The sequence below is a fragment of the Hylobates moloch genome, unplaced genomic scaffold (genome assembly GCF_009828535.3).
Source record: "Hylobates moloch isolate HMO894 unplaced genomic scaffold, HMol_V3 SCAFFOLD_21, whole genome shotgun sequence".
Taxonomy (NCBI): domain Eukaryota; kingdom Metazoa; phylum Chordata; class Mammalia; order Primates; family Hylobatidae; genus Hylobates; species Hylobates moloch.
The window spans coordinates 6,593,420-6,611,610 of record NW_026652296.1 but is presented as its reverse complement, the minus strand read 5'-3'; the positions used below and the strand labels follow the sequence as shown (position 1 = coordinate 6,611,610).

General features: G+C 42.0%; 1 protein-coding gene across 2 annotated transcripts; it reads left to right on the top strand.

Moving 5' to 3' along the window:
• The first annotated feature begins 793 nt into the window (after positions 1-793).
• PFDN4 (prefoldin subunit 4) lies at positions 794-12,244 on the top strand. 2 transcript variants are annotated; one of them, XM_032142561.2, is made up of 4 exons: positions 794-974; positions 7,206-7,313; positions 8,153-8,293; positions 11,853-12,244. In XM_032142561.2, the coding sequence occupies exons 1-4, from the start codon at positions 951-953 to the stop codon at positions 11,982-11,984; spliced, it is 405 nt and encodes a 134-aa protein (XP_031998452.1). In that variant the 5' UTR covers positions 794-950; the 3' UTR covers positions 11,985-12,244. The 2 variants fall into 2 exon arrangements, with proteins under 2 accessions (XP_031998452.1, XP_031998453.1); XM_032142562.3 differs by lacking the exon at positions 794-974 and adding an exon at positions 1,017-1,408.
• Positions 12,245-18,191: the final 5,947 nt, after the last annotated feature.

Below are 18,191 nucleotides of genomic sequence, written 5' to 3'. Positions count from 1 at the left end.
GGGAGACACAAGTGTCAGAATATACAGTAATTGTTCAGTAATATTGCTGTAAATTAATTAATAGGATTGCCTATTCACAACAGCAAAGGCATGGAATCAACCCAGATGCCCATCAGTGGTGGATAGGATAAAGAAAATGTGGTCCATATACACCATGGAATACTACACAGCCATAAAAAAGAACAAAATCATGTCCTTTGCAGCAACATGGATGCAGCTGGACATCATTATCCTAAGTGAATTAACACAGAAACAGAAAACCAACCAATAAATGGTAGGGACTCCAAAAAGGGGAAGGAGGCAGGGGAAAGGGGTTGAAAAATTACCTATTGGGTACTATGTTCACTACTTGGGCAACGGGATCATTAGAAACCCCAACCTTAGCATCATGCAGTATATCCATGTAACAAACCTGCACACATACCCCCTGAATCTAAATTAAAAAAAAAATTACATTAAAAGATAGGAGTGCCTCCTCCTTTACACCACCTGAATTATCATGGCACATAAATCTCACACCCTATTTGCCAAGGCCATTCGTTCCTAGCTGTTTTACAGGTAGGTCAGCTTTCTCAATGCAAGTCTGTGGGAGGATGGAGAAAAATTCCCCGAGAGCCTTTTGATCCTGCCCCAGCTGAGCCCCGCCGCGCTGAGCCTTGGGCGCGCCCCCTGCTGCCCGCGGCCGGAGCCGTTCTCTACGCCCCCGTGTTTATGTCGGTCCAGGGGGTTGCCTGTCCCTTTAATTGGCATGTACCAAGTCTTTCCAGGACACATTTCCTCCATACGTCCCAGCTGTTTGGAATCACTGGCCAAAAGTCCGAGAGGACGGAATGTGGAGACAGTGTCGTATTTTTGCGGGGAGTTCTGGGCCGACCGGGAGCGAGAGAACGCTCGGGGGCGAAGCACGCCATTGCGGCCCTCCCCGCCGCGTGCCATAGTCCAGTCCCAAGATGGCGGCCACCATGAAGAAGGCGGTGAGTGGGGCGCTCGGGGCTCTGGATGCTCGGGCGGCGCCGGATCTCGGCCGCTGGGGCCCGGGCGCGGGATGCTGGGGGTGCGCAGCTCCGAAGCGCGGCGTGGGACCCGAGGCCGAGGCCGAGACCCTGAGAGCGCTCTGGCGGCAAGGCCTGCCCGCGCCTGGCGCTCTGAGCTTTTTCCTAGGCACCTGGCCAGCCGAGGCGGGGCGCCGGGGCTGGGGCCGGGAGCCTCGGAGGGCGCAGGGCCGCCTCCCGCGATGCCGAGGGTGCCCCCGGCGAGTCTAGGGAACCTGCAGCCCTGGCCTCGCCCCTAAGATGTGGGAAGCCGAAGGTCCCGTTGAGTGTGGTTGGCCTTGACTGGGGCGTTGCACCGGCACGATCGCATTAGCCTCACTGGTTACGGGCAGCTGCTGATGGGACCGTGGTTACGGGTGAGGAAACTGAGGGCCAGAGATGGGGAGTCACCTGCCTCAGGTTACGCAGCTCATAAGGGGGACAGCAGGTTCCTGCATCCCCAGATTATCAGGCCCCAGAGCCCCCTGTGTCCAACCCGGAGCTGCCTGTGTCCACGCTCGATGCCCCTGAGTCCTCCAGGCTAAAACCAGTATTTATTGAGAATGCACGATGTGCCGGGCCCAGCAGCCGGCCGTTTATCTGTTATCCTCCCCGCAACTCAGCAAGTGCAGTGGGTTCCTCCCCACTTTGCAGGTAGAGAAACTTAGACACAGAGCAGTTAGTGGCCCTAAAGTGACTCAGCTAGTAAGAAGCAGAGCTGGAGTTCAAACTTAGGTTTGGTTTTGTTTTTCTCAAAGCACACCTATGTAACCACTAAGCAGGCTAAACTTCCATGTGGGGTTTATAATCCCGTGAGCCTTCACAGATGTGTAAAGATAGTCAGATAGAAGAAAAAGAAAATTGGAGAGAGGGGAAGGAAATTACGGCTGATAATTTGGGGAGCTTTACAGGGTGCTAGGTACAGCTGTAAGTTTTTTTGCGTGTATTGTTTATCTGTTCTTTGAGGGAGATACTGTTTTTATCCTTATTTAACAAATGAGAAAACAGGCACGGAGGCAAAGCTAGCATTTAAACACAGGCATTCTGATTCCGGAGTCTGTGTTTTAAACTGCTGTAGGGGTCTTCGATGAGAATCTCTTGGCTGGAGGGACTTACGTTCATTCCACTTTTAAGACCACATTAGAACTTCCTTTGCTTTGCCCCATCCAGTACCACATAGTCTATGCCATCTGTGCCTGGTGTAGGGTGACCCATTGCCCCCTTTTATATGAAATTGAGGGACTGCCAAAAATGGGAAAGCCCCAGCCAACTCAGGATTTGTTGCTCTCCCTACTATTCTGCCATCCAAAAATTCTTACTGTGTCGCAGAGTAGGGTCTAGGGCCATGGCGATTCAAAAAAGTATGAAACTTTGTGAGATTCACTTCACCCCTAGTTTGTTAAATTGGGCCCTGTGGTGTTAGGTATGGCCTTTAATTCCTTGGAAGATACTAGTTGTGGTTCACTCCGTTTTATAGGTATGAAAACTGAAGCGCAGAGAGGTGAAGTAAATGGTAGAAGAGGAAATGGCAGAAGAATGATTTGAACCTGGATTTTGATTGCAAAATTTCTAATTACCAACTTTTTTTTTTCCTTTCATTGATTCGGTAAATTTTTGGGGGCATGTAATATGGCGTAGTCTCAGTTTTAAGTGGAGACGATTGCGGTGACCCGTGAGGAAGCTCTTCTCCCCTTAATCTCATAGCCCCAAAGAACGTATGTTCCAGGGCAGAGCAGGCATTACTCAGGATAGTCACACAGAAAACTGTTTTCTCTGATGAGAACTGTGAAGGAAAAGTGCTTATGGAATGAGGGCCAAAATGAGGTCTGTTTTGAGATCAGAGAAGACTTTCCTGGGAAAGTGCCATTTAAGTTGAGATCTGTGAGATTATGTAAGGAAAGGAAGGGAGAATTGGATAGGGAGCGAAGCATTCTAGAAAGGAGTATCTGCAGAGACTCTGAGTGCATTTAATACAAGGAAGGCCCGATGGCAGATAATCAGGGGAAGAGAATTTGAGCCCTGATGGGAAAAGAACTTATAGAGGGGTAGGTGGTGGCCAAAATACAAAGGATCTTCTTTAACTTTGGAGCCTTCAAGAGTCACATGATAGATGCAGTGTCCTCCTGTAGATGTTTCCAGTGTTAGGAACAATTCCCGATAGATTAGCTTACATGTACACTTTTCCCCTTTGCCCTCACTAGGAGAAAACATACGTGTATGCCAGTGAGTGAGAGTGAAACAGAGAGAGATAGCCCTTTGAGTTTAATTAAAAGCAAATCATGTACAATCTGGAGTACTTTACATTTGTAACACATCGTATCTCTCAGCTGGTCATGACTTTGCTGGGGAGAGTGTTTAGATGAGATGATTCAGCCCTCTCTCCTCTCTAGAGTTCTGCCTTCTAAGATCCAGTTCTTGACCCTAAGGAGATCTGCACTTTGATTTCTGTTCATTATCCTATATACAAATGTCCTTTCCTCAGAGAGGCTACCTTTGACCTTTATCTAAAGAAGCCTCCTTCACTCCCCAGGCCCCCCAAACTTCCTACTCCTAAGCTGTTTTATTTTCATCATCACGTTTGTCACCATTGAACATTATCTTATTCATCTTGTTTTTTGCTCTCTTCCTCCACCAGGATGTATGCTTGCCATTTGTGTTCATGAAAGTGGGATAGTGGCTCTCTTGTCACAGTGCATGGCGTATAGGAAACAGTAATTGTTAAATAAACTACTGCATGGATGAAAGTTGAATACAAAATTTAGCTGGGCATGGTGGCGTGTGCCTATAGTCCCAGCTACCCGGGAGGCTGAGGCACGAGAATCGCTTGAAGTCAGGAGGCGGATGTCGCAGTGAGCCAAGATCACACCAGTGCACTCCAGCCTGGCGACAGAGCGAGACTCGTCTCAAAAACAAAAAACAAACAAAAAAAGAAAGTTGAATACAAATACAAAGCAAAAGTTTACATCATACAGCCTTGGTAGATATGTTTTTAGAAGTAAAAATAAAAGACTGAATTTGGCCGGAATTTATTTCTAGGGACCCAGCTGTCAGTGCAGACTCTGTGTAATACCTAGACTTGGCGTGGGGCATGACTGAGTATGGTTCAGTTTCCTCCTCTAATCCCATAAGATATTAGTTCTCAAGAACAGAGCCCAGGGAATTTTAATTTTTACTTTGGATCTCGAGTAGGCATATTTCTCTTTGGCCTAGCAGAATTTCTTTCTAGATCTGGATCTGTTCTTTGTAATGATTTTTATAAACAATATTCAGGATATAAAATGCTTAGCTATCATTTGACTGACTCCATCATCAGGCTTTCTCCTACATGTTTGTTTTATCAACCCTATAAGGTAGGAACTAGCTTCTCCATTTTACAGATGAGAAACCTGAAGTGGTTCCAAATAATTGGGTAATTTGCCCAAGATTCCTGTTTGCTTGGATTGGATTGCAGCCTGACTCTTCCCACCACTCTGTGCTGCCTCAGATACTATAGGATATGAGTTCTTCCTAGAGTTCTTGTGACTTTGAGAGTAGCTACATCTGGTTTCCCTGAAGGCAGCAGTTCCTAACCTTTTGGGGTTGTGGATCCCTTTGAGAATCTGGTGAAAGCTGTGAAGACCTTCCAGAAGAATACACATACTATACATGCCATTTTGCATACAGTCTCCGGGTATATCGACCTGTCAGTGTCCATTGATTCCCCCCCTGACCCCCCAGTTAAGAATTACCCACTTCTGGCTGGGCGTGGTGGCTCATGCCTGTAATCCCAGCACTTTGGGAGGCTGAGGCTGGTGGATCACCTGAGGTTAGGAGTTCAAGACCAGCCTGGCCAACATGGTGAAACCCCTTCTCTACTAAAAATACAAAAATTAACTGGACATGGTGGCACGTGTGTGTAATCTCAGCTACTTGGGAGGCTGAGGCAGGAGAATGGCTTGAACCCAGGAAGCGGAGGTTGCAGTGAGCCAAGATCATGCTACTGCACTTCAGCCTGGGCGACAGAGTGAGACTGTCTCAAAAAAAAAAAAAAAAAATTACCCATTTCTTACCAAAATGCAGCTTCAAGAAATGTAGGAATGTTCTAGGACAGCGAGACTGAAACAGAAGCCTCTGTTAGCCATCAAAGGCACTGACATCTTACTTTCTGCTGTAAATGGCACTCCACTGGGCGCCATGCAGTATATTTGACTCACACATCAACTTTAGCCCTTAACCCCAGTGGGAAAACCACTATACGGATCTGGATACCAGGGGCCACATGTGTGCTGATGCCTGTGGTTTGGTGGGGCTACAACAGGAAATTCCTGCTTTGGAAAGACAGAAAGCAGATAGCCAAGTTCTCTCTACCACATTTTGGAAATGATGTGTTTGATTCTGATCAAGCATGATTTAGATTCAAATTCAGAAACCATGTATTAGCCTCAGTCATGTGCCAGGCAGTCCTGCACTGGATCCGTTCATGTGAATGGCTCTGTTGAGGCCTCACTATGACAAATACATCTATAAATACCTGTTAAGGTTTTCAAGGGTTCAGTATTTAAACAAAATGGCATATACTTTTCAGGCAAACAGGAACTCTTCAGAATTCTCTGCTGTCTATTTGCGTAGGGAATTGACAGTTCTCACTTAGGCGAAATGACTTGTGTGCCAAGATACAGACTTTGGTTTCTTGAGTGTAGCTCAGTGTTCCCCAACTTCCATATTCATCAGAATTATGCATACGGTTGAACACTCAAAGCTAGACGTAGTGTGATGTAAAGGATTTTTTCAGGCTATTTTCTGGGTTGTTGAGGTGGGGCATAATGCATGTGAAATTGTTTATTGGAATGAGAGCCTGACAAAGGGGAGGGCTGTGTTATATTCCGACCACTGAGCTCTGCTGCTTGACACTGCCTTTCAACATCTGAGAAATAAAAGTTCACATACCTTAAGTCGATGGTCACGAAAGACCAGGTCAGGGATGGAGTGTGAATGTTGTGAGCTCATTACTGTTACTGCAAAAGAGCCAAAAGTAGTTCTTCAGTCTGAACTATTTTTATACACACACAAATATCTTTCCTCCTTTAAACTAGAATCAGGTGCTGTGGTTTTCATTTTATAAATGGAAGGGAAACCCTAAGGAGAGTCTGGTTTTGTGTTTTAGCTTTATTTTTTAAAAAATATATAGTACCTCCTTGAGAATCTGATGAAAGCAGACATCCTGCTGCCTCTTGCAGACGTGCCTAAGCCTGTGTACACACTCACACACACACGTGCAAACTCACACAGACGCACGTTCACGTTCAGTTACCGAGAACTCATGTACCTGTCCGACCTCTGAAGCCAGTCTGCCTCGGTTGAAATCAAGCTCCACCACCTACTGGCTGTGTGGCTTTGGACACATTATATAAAGTGTGCCTCAGTTTCTCAATCTGTAAAATAGTACTGGTGATCCTTGTTAATAAGATGGATTGCAGGATTAGCAGAGATAATACTTAGGAAGTTTTGGCACATAGTAAATTCAATCAGTGTTAGCTTTTTTTTTTTTATTATTTCATTGGTACGTTATGTTATCCAGGTACTCTTTATTTGCAAATTTGTAAATTTAATCACATTAAATATTAATTTTTAAATACTAAACATTCAATTTTCATCATTTTTTTAGTAAAGTAGACCTTATTAAGACGTTTAAACAGGTCCTACATTATAAACATGATTTTTGCTATGAATGGAATAGAGCCACTGAAATGTACAGTGACCCTTTAGCCAGTAAGCTCATGCAAGTTTTAGCTCTAAGAAAAAAAAAACACTACTCTGAGACATTTACCAATATATTTGACTGTGTAACTTTTTGTGCCCTGGGTCATCTTAATGAAAGAGTGCTCCAACTTGAGAAATTCTGCTCTGGGCCAAAAGTTGGCTTTTTTCTTTCCTTTTAAAAGGGCTTATTAATTGTTCTTTATATTTGCAATTTTTTTATAGCTTAGGAATTATAGAGTATCAGAAGAGGTTATAGATTTATGAACAAACCTTAAGCTTGTGGAGCAAAAAATAAGGCATTTGTTATGTTCTGTACTTCTTGTGATTCTTGACTATATGAGTGCAAATAACTTATTGAGTTATTGTTGAGAAATGTAAAAAGCTAACTGATAACTTCTCCATTAAATTTTACAAAAACTTAAACACTTTTTTCAGGCTGCAGAAGATGTCAACGTTACTTTCGAAGATCAACAAAAGATAAACAAATTTGCACGGAATACAAGTAGAATCACAGAGCTGAAGGAAGAGATAGAAGTAAAAAAGGTATTTATTGAAAATCATTATTAGAAGAACAAATCTTTTTAATACTATAGCTACTAAAACTGAACTCAGTTAACAAGTGAATATATACTTCTCTGGGCTGTTCGTTGCAGATGAATGACGTGATCCACTCTAGTTAAGCAGAAAGTCATTTTTTTTAAGGGATATGCGATAACTTACAGAATTGTTGAGGAGCTTGAGTCTAGACTGAGGTCCCAGGAACAAGTCTCGGAGAACTTGGCTGGCGATGGAACAGCTGTTGCCTCCACTGATCCCAGAGTCAGCTGTCTTCCCAATGAGGAAGCCACCCTTGCAGACTTAGGAACACCAAGCTGCTGCTGCCAGTGCCACCTACCCCTGTAAATCTGGGGCCTGTGTCCAGCCGTCTCCCTTGAGTTGAAATCCAGCTCAAATGCATTTGATTGGTGGAATTGAAGTTATTATCACTTAGGTATGCTGGCAGAACATTCATTCCCAGCATGATTTACTTACACCCTATCAGCAAGCAAGGCTGAGAAATGTAGGTTGGTTTTTTGGTTTTGTTTTCGTAGGAAGGCAGAATTCACAAAGTCGAAAATTGTTGAAATAGAAGAAATTTTGAGTGACCATGTGCCTGCTGTCCACCACAGGGTGCTTACTGTCCAGAGGACAATGCGTTAGGTAGCTCTAAGTGCTTGCTTGTGAAATGTCCTCTAAAAAGTTACAAATTAAGGTCTTATTCTAATGTGGTAATAATACCTTTGTGAGAGGGTCCTCAGAGAGTTGCTGTCCCCAAATTACAATTGGCCTTTAGCTTCTATCAGAGAACTGAGTACATTTTCTTTGCCATTTTGCATTTATAGAAACAACTCCAAAACCTAGAAGATGCTTGTGATGACATCATGCTTGCAGATGATGACTGCTTAATGATACCTTATCAAATTGGTGATGTCTTCATTAGCCATTCTCAAGAAGAAACACAAGAAATGTTAGAAGAAGCAAAGGTATGTTCAAGGTTAATTCTGAAATTAGAATTTATATCACTGTAAAGAACATGTAATTATAGATATAGGGAAATAGTGGATGCTAGCAATAGCTAATATTTACTGCCTTGTTATGTCCCAGGCATGCTCTGAATGCTTTGCCAGCAGGATTTTGTTGAATCCTAACAATGACCTGTTATCCCAATTTAGGGACAAAGAATAGAGGCTTAGAGAGGTTGTGGGATTTATTCAAAGTGACACATAACACAGTGGTCTTCTGACTCTAGAACCTTGCTCAAAACTGAAAGTATTTAGAAGGTATAGCATATATTGAAGCAGAAAAGAAAAATTCCCTGTAATTCTGCTATGCAGATGTAACCATTCATAGTGAACATTTTCCTGTATTTCTTTTATGTTCTCTCTGCCTCTCTCCATGTAGTTTGCTTCCTAGTTTGGACAATTAATGTTCCAGGAGGAGCATTTTTGCTGGTTTCGTTGCATGTTTGTTTGTCCAGCAGATACTTATTGGAAGCCTGCTCTGAGCCTGGCACACGGGCCTTTTCGAAACATCGTCTTTGATGACTGTTTAATAACATGTTGATGGTTATCAACTGGGGTCACAGGTCTTATTGTTAGCACTAATTTGTTTCCAATATTTTGCTGTAGTAATGTTACTGTGAGCATTCTTCTACATAAATCTTTGTTCACATTTAGAAAATTGTTTTGAGGAAATAATTAGAGAAGTATAATTACTGGGTCAGTCAGCACATGAGTTCTCTGATAATATCTGAGACAATTGATAATGGTATGAAATTTTCAGTTCACATGCCTTCTAACTATATGGGAGGGACAGCCACATTGTTTGTCTATGAAAAGTTGATGGCAATTAAACCTTTCCTAATGCTTTTGCTAATTAACCTGATTGCTTAAAATGATAGTCTCTCTTCAAATGTCATAAAAAGCAAAACTTCGTATGAATGAAACCCACATTTAGTAAATCTTCGGAAGAACTATCACTTACTCCTGGGTCTTTCCATGCAGAAACGTTATATGTCTTCCTTATGTTTAAATCTTTTCTTCTTGGTCAAATTTTATGATTTTTGTTCTTCTTATTTGTTTAACCATTTAAAAAATATTTTTATTGGAAGTATTCCCAGATAGTTTATGGTTTTTGTGGCTATTGTGAATCCGCTGTCCCATACACAGATAGATACTGAACTTTTATTTTATTTATTTATTTATTTATTTTTTGAGATGGAGTCTTGCCCTGTCGCCAAGGCTGGAGTGCAATGGCGCAATCTGGGCTCAGTGCAACGTCTGCCTCCTGGGTTCAAATGATTCTCCTGCCTCAGCCTCCCGAGTAGCTGGGATTACAGGCGCCCGCCACCACGCCTAGCTAATTTTTGTATTTTTGGTAGAGACAGGGTTTCACCATGTTGGGCAGACTGGTGTCGAACTCCTGACCTCGTGATCCACCCGCCTCGGCCTCCCAAAGTGCTGGGATTACAAGTGTGAGCCACTGCACCTGGCTGAACCTTTACTTTTTTACTCATTCATTCATTCTAGAATTCTAGAATGAATGAATTGAGTTCTTACTCTGTATCAGGTTCTGCCATGTACTAGGGATAATTGGGGACAACAAAACCTGCCTGGCCCCTGCCTGCATGGAGCATATAGTCTAGATGGAAAGAAAGAAAAGTAAACAAAACTGATAATGAGTAGAAAGTGATACGAGGATAGAGGTGGCTTTAAGAACATAGGAAGAGGAATCTATATTAGTCTGGACATCAAGGGTCAGGGAAGGGCTCCCAGGGAAAGTGATGAGATAACAGCTGAGGAATAAGTGGCTATTAGCCAGAAAGGGGCGGAGGGTGTTCTAGTCGTGAGAAGCAAACTGTGTAAACGGCCATAGGATGACAGTGGTGCAAACGTAGACCTGCAAGAAGATGTATTTGCTGGAGATTTGGGAGCACCTGAAACTGTGGCCACATCCTGGAGAACTCCAGTCAGTTGAGTTGAAGAAATTGTACTTTGTCTTAGCAGGGGTCAGCAAACTTTCTGTGAAGGGCCAGAAGTAAATTTATCAGGTTTTGTGCACAGCCTCTGCCATAATTACTGTGGAAGCAAGATGAGTGAATCTGCATGGCTGTGTTCCAATAAAAGTTGACAAAAACAAGCTTCAGGCTAGATTTGGCCTGTGGGCTCTAGTTTGCCCACTCCCGTCCCAGAGCAAAGAGGAGCTTTCAGAGATTTTTGGAAGAGAGAGAGATGATTGGAGTTGAGATATTAAAATAACTTTCTAGTGTCTTATTTTACTTATTAACCAGGTTTTCTGGGTATAGAAATTTAGAATTTATCCCTTTCTAGTAGCCATATGTCTTATTTCTATTTCTTGTTTTGTAACAGTGATTCTCAAACTTTTGGCATGCATGAAAATCACAATCACCACAGGGCTTGTTAAAAATTCAGATTGCTGGGCCCAACTCAAAGAAGTTCTTTCAGGAGAGCTGAGGTAGGGCCCCAGAGTGTGTATTTCTAACAAGTTCCCAGGTGATTTTGCCCCTGATACTGGTCTCGGGGCCACCGTTTGAGAACCATTGGCTAGATTTCTAAAACAGCAACACTGTCAATGTTGGATATTCTTTTGTTTCTAATGTTAGTGGGTATTTGGTTTGTATGATTTCATATTTTTTTGTCATGTTTAGGAAAAAAAATTGTTTTGATCCTAGCCAGGAAGGAACTTACGGCTTTTTTTTTTAACAAAGAATTCATGTTAAAATTTATTTAATCTATTAATGAGGGAAGCATTAACATTACAAAACTGGTTTTAGAATTGAAGAGGCTAAGTATCTATAGATAGGTAGGTAGAAAGAATTGTCCTTTGGAATTGTATTTTCTTTTTTTTTAAATTATAAATTGACAATTTATAATTGTATAAATTTATGGGGTAAAACGATGTTATAATTTATTAATACAATATGGAATAATTAAATCAAGATAGTTAACATGTCTGTCACCTCAAATACTTAGAAAATATCTGACTTTTCACTGGGTAAAGCTGCTCTTTCTTACAAATGAGGCACTTTTTACCACTCTTTTCCAAAGTTTAGCTGCAGAGGCCTCAAAGTTAGTGAAAATTTCTGCCAGATTTGGATCGTAAGTTGTTATTCTTAATTATTGGTGGTTGATGGTGTGAGTTTCTATCATTTCCTGTAGTCTCATAGTTATTTTTGTTGTTGGAAAAGGCTGGGTTAGAAGCCAGCAGGCCCAGGATAAACTGTTTATAGAAGTCTTTGTATTTGCTTCTTTATTAGGAAATAATTTAGAAATTAATTTTTTACTATTTTTTAATCAGCAGAAACTGAGAAAACAAGCTTGATTTATTCTGTGATAAGCAAATATGGACCATGAATTAAAAATGCCCACATTCAGACATTTAGATCTAATTATCAGTGTTACTTAGCTGCCTGTCCAAGTTTAGAAAGTTCTTGACCTAAAATTCTTCCCAAATATTATTTCAGACACAGATGCTCAGAAATCATCCATTTGAATAGAATTAATTAAAAATTTTTTTTTTCAGAAAAATTTGCAAGAAGAAATTGACGCCTTAGAATCCAGAGTGGAATCGATTCAGCGGGTGTTAGCAGATTTGAAAGTTCAGTTGTATGCAAAATTTGGGAGCAACATAAACCTTGAAGCTGATGAAAGTTAAACATTTTATAATACTTTTTTTATTTGTTTAATAAACTTGAATATTGTTTAAAATGATAATTTTCCTTCTTCAAATGACATGGAAAGCAAAACTTTCTTTTTTTAAAATTTTCATTTATTTAATGGAAACTTGCCTATTTTCACGTCTGCTTATTTATTTTATATTTTTAAAAGAAGACAGTATTCACCTATGTATTTTGCATAACGATTATATCAAGTCTAGGGGCTTCATGTCATGTTATTAAAATCAGTTAAGCAATCTTTTATGTTTCTATATTATTTAGAATATTTGTTGTTGCAATTTTCACATAAGAAAATTTAACAGTTGTGTCATGTTGTTTTTGTCTGATTTTAATTGCTGTCTAATGACGGGGAAAGCACGACAAAAAGATGTACAATCCCGCATCCTTGCTTATTTCACAACTAAAGCTTTGTCATAGACTTCAAAATATATGTATATATTTTATTTAAATATATGTTACATATTATATTTAAACATACATATTTAACATTTTTTTACATATCTATCAATATCAGAGATTTGGGTAAAAGAATGGGTGATGTTTAACCAAATGTGGAGGCATGTGGACCTTTATTACCAACAGGGCAGAACCACAGAAGAACGTTTTAGAAACCAAGAGATGTGCAGAAAGAAATGTTTAGTGTTTTTTTGTTTTAAATTTTAGATTTTATTTTAGTGCTTTGTAATTAATTGGGGTTTATATTGATAAAGATGTGGAAGTTAAACAGCTATGTACTTAAAAGTAAGGCTTATTTCTTAAATAAAGGATGCATTTCCTCCCACTCCCCCACAAAAGACAAACATTTTGGGATTTGGGAGACCTAAATGTATTCACTTTCCAGCAGATGGCACTGATGTGCCAAAATGTGAATGGAAGGATCCTAACACAAAAATGAGGAGCTTGTTAGGATTAAATATACATAATTTTAGAGGAAATATTTTTAATTTTTAAGGCTAAACTGCATATGTATTTTTTGGTTCAGTGTTTATAAACATGAATTCAGGCTTAAAGATAGATGATTATATAATTTCTAAAATTCTTAATACTATAAAGGCAGTTTTTTCTTTTTTTCTTTTTTGAGATGGCATCTCACTCTGTTGTCTAGGCTGGAGTGTAGTAGTGCGATCTCGGCTCACTGCAACCTCCACTTCCTGGGTTCAAGCGATTCTCCCCCCTCAGCTTCTGGAGTAGCTGGGTTACAGGCGCTTGCCCCCACTCCCAACTAATTGTATTTTTAGTAGAGACATGGTTTCACCATGTTGGCCAGGATGGTCTCCATCTCTTGATCTCGTGATCTGCCTGCCTTGGCCTCCCAAAGTGCTGGGATTACAGGCGAGCCACTGCACCCGGCCAAAGGCAAATTTTTAAATTGCTGCAAAAATCTTCCCAAATAGTGATACTCCAGTTCTAGAAAACGACTCTTACCAAGGATATTTTTTTTCTTGCATCCATTTGGTTAATGTTCAGTTAGAGGAGTGAGGCTGGGGAGGTCAGTCAGTCAAGTTGCAGCAGGAAATAAGATCAGAATAATTTGAGGAAACTCTAACCAAAATAACAATGGTGCCGGGTGACCACTAGGGTCCTTCTGTACCCTCAAAGGCCAGGGGAGAGAGCAACTGCCCACTTCACTCCCTGCCCAGGGAAAGTTGCTCTTCAACTGGGGAGGAATGCAGCCAGCCTGTGTCATCCCTGCAGTGGTAGAGCCAGGGGACTAGACACCCCGACCTCATTCTCCTTCCAGAATCCACCTGTGTCCCACCATTGGCCAAACCCAACCAGAATCCGGAGGTGGTCCATAGAAGTCAGTCGCCTGCAGGGCCTGGAAGGGGTGGGGAATGGATAGATCTGGGGATCCCCCAATGGAAGATCTAGCATAGGAGGGCAACTAAAGTTTAACCCTTTAGAAATGTCAACAACGAACGCTCGCCTGACATGGGCCAAGAGACTGAACTATGCAATTCACTGGGACTTTAAATTTTGTCCTGCATATTATCAAGAAAACCTAATACAAAAACTCAAATATCTAACATCAGTGGGATGGAAGGGTGTGATGTTGCTAACTTCATTTTCTTAACTTACCTGTGACATTTTAGAACATTACAAATATTTGATTCCCATTTTAAGTTCATTTCTAAAGCCTTTGCTTATTTTTGTGAATAGTAACTTCCCTGGGCTAGCTGAAGACTGGCGAACAGCACGCGGTGCATCTGAAGGGAAAGGAAGAAATGTCAGCTTCAGCCAGTAGTTGCGACAGAGGGAAGTTTTCATCTGGATTTGTCACTAACTTTTTTTTATTTAAGCAGGAATCCTGATTTGCATGTGCAATCACTCTTTTTAGATTGGGCCACTATTTGTTTTTTAAAGCAGTGCAGGCTACACGAAAGATAATTGCACAACAAATCTGGCCCTGGGACTGCCAGTTTGCAAACTCAGGTGCACGATATGATACGTCACGTGTAGGCTTTTCACAGAAAGTGGTAGTAGAAGTCTTATGAGCAGCTGTGCTTTGCTGCTGACCTTAATGTTTCAGTATCTCTCATATCCATTCATTTCTTTCCACTTCCACAACTGCCATGATCCTTGTCCAAGCCTTGTGACCTCTAGTCAAAAGCATGGCTAAGTAAGGGAGCAAGGGGATGGAAAAGCCATTTGAGATAGGGTTTTGACAGGGGGTCTCTAAAGGGTTTTGAATAGAAAGGTAATTTACTTGATTGGAGCAGTATTTTTTAATAATTTGGCAGTTGTTAGGTGGGCTTTACTGCAGAAAGATGGAGGTAGAAATACTGGATGTTATTGTACCTTCTCTGGTGAGCCGAATCAGTTGGCTGAAGAAAAGATACACCAGGACTTAGAGAAGGGGTGAAATGAACAAATTTTGTCAATGATTGGAGAAATGAAGGTGAAAGTAGAAGGAGAAACCCAAAGAGAACTTGGTTTTGAGCACAGGCCAGTACAGCCTGCAAGAGGTTTTCTTTGGCTCCTATAGTTTAACAAAGAAAAAAAAAAAACAACAACCCTGAATTTGTTGCCACAATCAAATCCAGAGATCTCACATAAAAATGCACAGTTTGGCAACATTGAAACCATATTTCTAAAAGGCAGTCTTCAGCTACCCACGCATTAGACAAAGCAGGCTGTCTCCAGTTCACCCCAGTCCTCACCTAGCCCACTACCCTCATTTATATTACCTGCGTGGTGCCTGTCTGTATTTGCTTTGTAATCTCTGGATGCCCTGCTGGTAGCGTAAGCACAGGCAGGAAAGAAAGAAGTGCCTGGTTTGCAGGAAGCAGGGCAGAGGAGGGGGAGGGGGAGAGAAGGGCACCAGCTTGGCATCAGCACTTGGACTTCCCAGGGCATCAGCCACGTGGAGACATGTAATTGGCAACCGGAAAAGTGTGTTGAAGTTTAGGATATACGGGACTAGGGAGGTATATTTGAGAACCCTTTTCATCCTAGAGAAGGGCTTCTTAACATTTAACTCGCATAAAAATCACCTGGGGATTTTGTGACACTGCAGAGCCTGGCTCCGTGTGGGCTCAGGGCTGAGATGCTGCCTTTCTAACAAGCTCCCAGATGACGCTGCTGCTGCTGACCCCTAGTGCCATGCATTGGAAAGCTAAGGTAGCTTGCCAGGAAGAAGAGGACGTGGGGAAAATGCAGGTGGGAGGAAAAAGAAACAGCAAAGGAGACAGAAGCTGCAACGGTAATGGGAGATCCGCAAGAGTGTGGAATCCCAGAAGCCACGATGAGAATGTTGAAAGCAGAAGGGAGTGGGATCGACAGCAAATAGTACAGAGTGGCCAAGCCAGTAAGAGCTGAGAAGATGCAGCTCTATTTGATGACTAAGAAGGTCCTTATTTCCTTCAAAAAAGAGTTAACCCACCCCTACTCTTTACATACAAACTGGAGCTCCAAACACCCTAGACCCCCTGACCTGAGGCCCCCACACCTGAGCCCCATACCCTTGAACCCCACACACACCTGAGCCCCCCACACACCTGAGCCCCGCACACAGCTGAGTTCCCATAACCCTGAGCCCCGAAACCTGTTTCCCCACCCCTAAGACCTCCACATTTGAGCCCCACACACCCGAGTCCCACATATAACTGAGCCCCCAAACACCTGAGGCCCCCAGACTGGAGCCCCCATATACTCAAGCTCTCCCACACATGAACTCCCCACAGAGCTGAGTCCCCATGTACCTGATCTCCCCACACCTGAGCTCCCATATACCTGAACCCCACACACACCTGAGACCCCACACGCACCTGAGACCCCCATACCTCAGCCCCCCCACATCTGAGCCCACACACACCTGAGTTCCACACACACCCGAGGTATCAGCTCCCTCCCATCAGGCACCAATGATTCTCAGGGGGTGATTAATTGTGTGATTTGAAAAAGCCTGAACACATCAGGTGCTAAGGATCAAAAATATATTAAAAATTCTCTAGTTCAGCGTTTCTCCAGGTGCGAACATGGAACCAATGTCACCTGGGAACTTGTTAGAAATGCCAAGTTTTTCACGGGACTAAACCCTGAAAAAAGATTCCCCCACTGGGCAACGATGTTGAGCAACATAATGGTCATTGCCTTCAAAGATGACTTCATAGCAACTCTGCAGACAGGGCCCAGGGTTTTAACAAGCACTCCAGGTGATTCTGACTCAGCGAAAGAGCTGGTGGGGTTCAAATCATTCTGTCTTTCTGGGATTGGAGGGCGTGGGGGTGGTGTTGGGGGAAGAGACTGGAGCACCAACTGAGAATTCTTTTTTTTTTTTTTTTTATTATACTTTAGAATTCTTAATGCAGATTATAGTGCTGGAGAGGGTAACGAGAGAGGGCAGCATCAAAGAGATTGACCCATCCAGTTTAGGGATCGAGGGTAGTTAGAAGCATTCTGGTTGCCGGTAGTAAACAGATTATAAAAGATTAAGCAGTAGGTGGTGTGAGACTCGGAGGCAGCAAGTGAAAAGTATTTTTACAAGAAAGTTAACAGTGGTGGGAAAGAGGCAGAGCCTCACTTAATGCCACTGTGGTGCAGATGGAAAGGCTTTTTTTTTTTTTTTTTTTTTTTTTTTTTTTTAAGACTAGGGAACACACGAATACACACAGTAGATGGGAAGGATCCAGGAGAGAAAATGATGGAAAAGTCAACGAACAAGAGGTAATAGTTGGAGCACATCTGTGAAAGAAAGCGTTGCTGTAGTGCTTATACAAACAGTAGACTGGGAAAACACAGAATTAGGTGTATATTTTATAAAAACTCTTTCTTAAGGAATAAATGATAGAGAAAAACATTTAGAATAGTGATGGAACTGTAGGAGGAAGATATAGTTGGGGGAGGCAAAAACAGGAGGAGGCTTCGATAATCTTTATGTTCTATTTCTTAAGTTGTGTCATGGGTCCATAGTTATTGGTAGTCAATATGTTTATTATGGATTATTTTATGTGCATTAAATTCTTCACAATAATAAGTTTTTTTATAAACTTCTGTTGTGGCACAAACATAAACTAGGAAAATGTGCATTACTGTGGCATTGTTATAGATATTTCTGTATTGCATTCAACTACTTTTTTGTCATTTGACATAAAATGGATCATTGTGACTCTGGTTTTTTTTTTTTTTTTCTTTTTTCTTATAGAGACGGAGTCTCACTCTGTCACCCAGGCTGGAGTGCAGTGGTGCGATGTTGGCTCACTGCCAACCTCTGCCACCTGGGTTCAAGCGATTCTCTTGCCTCAGCCTCCTGAATAGCTGGGACTACAGGCCCACGCCACTACGTCCTGCTAACTTTTTTGTAGTTTTAGTAGAGATGGGGTTTCGCCATGTTGGCCAGGCTGGTCTCAAATTCCTGACCTCAGGTGATCTGCCCGCTTCGGCCTCCCAAAGTGCTGGGATTACAGGTGTGAGAACTGCGCCCAGCCGACTCTCCAGTTTTAAAAGTAGAAAATCAGCAACAACCAAAATGTTAAAAGTTGGCTTAGAGATTTAGTATGGAAAATTGTTTGTGCAACAGTCATTCGCATCCATTTGTATGTAGGAATTTCTGGTAACTAAGTTCTCTGATCCTCCATTCTGGTATCTAGGAATAACTCTAGTGACGGTGACATTAACAACTAGCTTTGAGTGCTTATTGTAGGCTGTCACTCTTCTGAGTTTTTTTTTTATATATTCCTTTCTCA

Bases quoted from the DNA above. Each gene is read 5' to 3' on its own strand.
- PFDN4 (XM_032142561.2), top strand. From the start codon at position 951: ATGGCGGCCACCATGAAGAAGGCG. The intron at 975-7,205 runs GTGAGTGGGGCG...CACTTTTTTCAG, and splicing joins CGGCCACCATGAAGAAGGCG to GCTGCAGAAGATGTCAACGT. The intron at 7,314-8,152 runs GTATTTATTGAA...TTGCATTTATAG, and splicing joins AAGAGATAGAAGTAAAAAAG to AAACAACTCCAAAACCTAGA.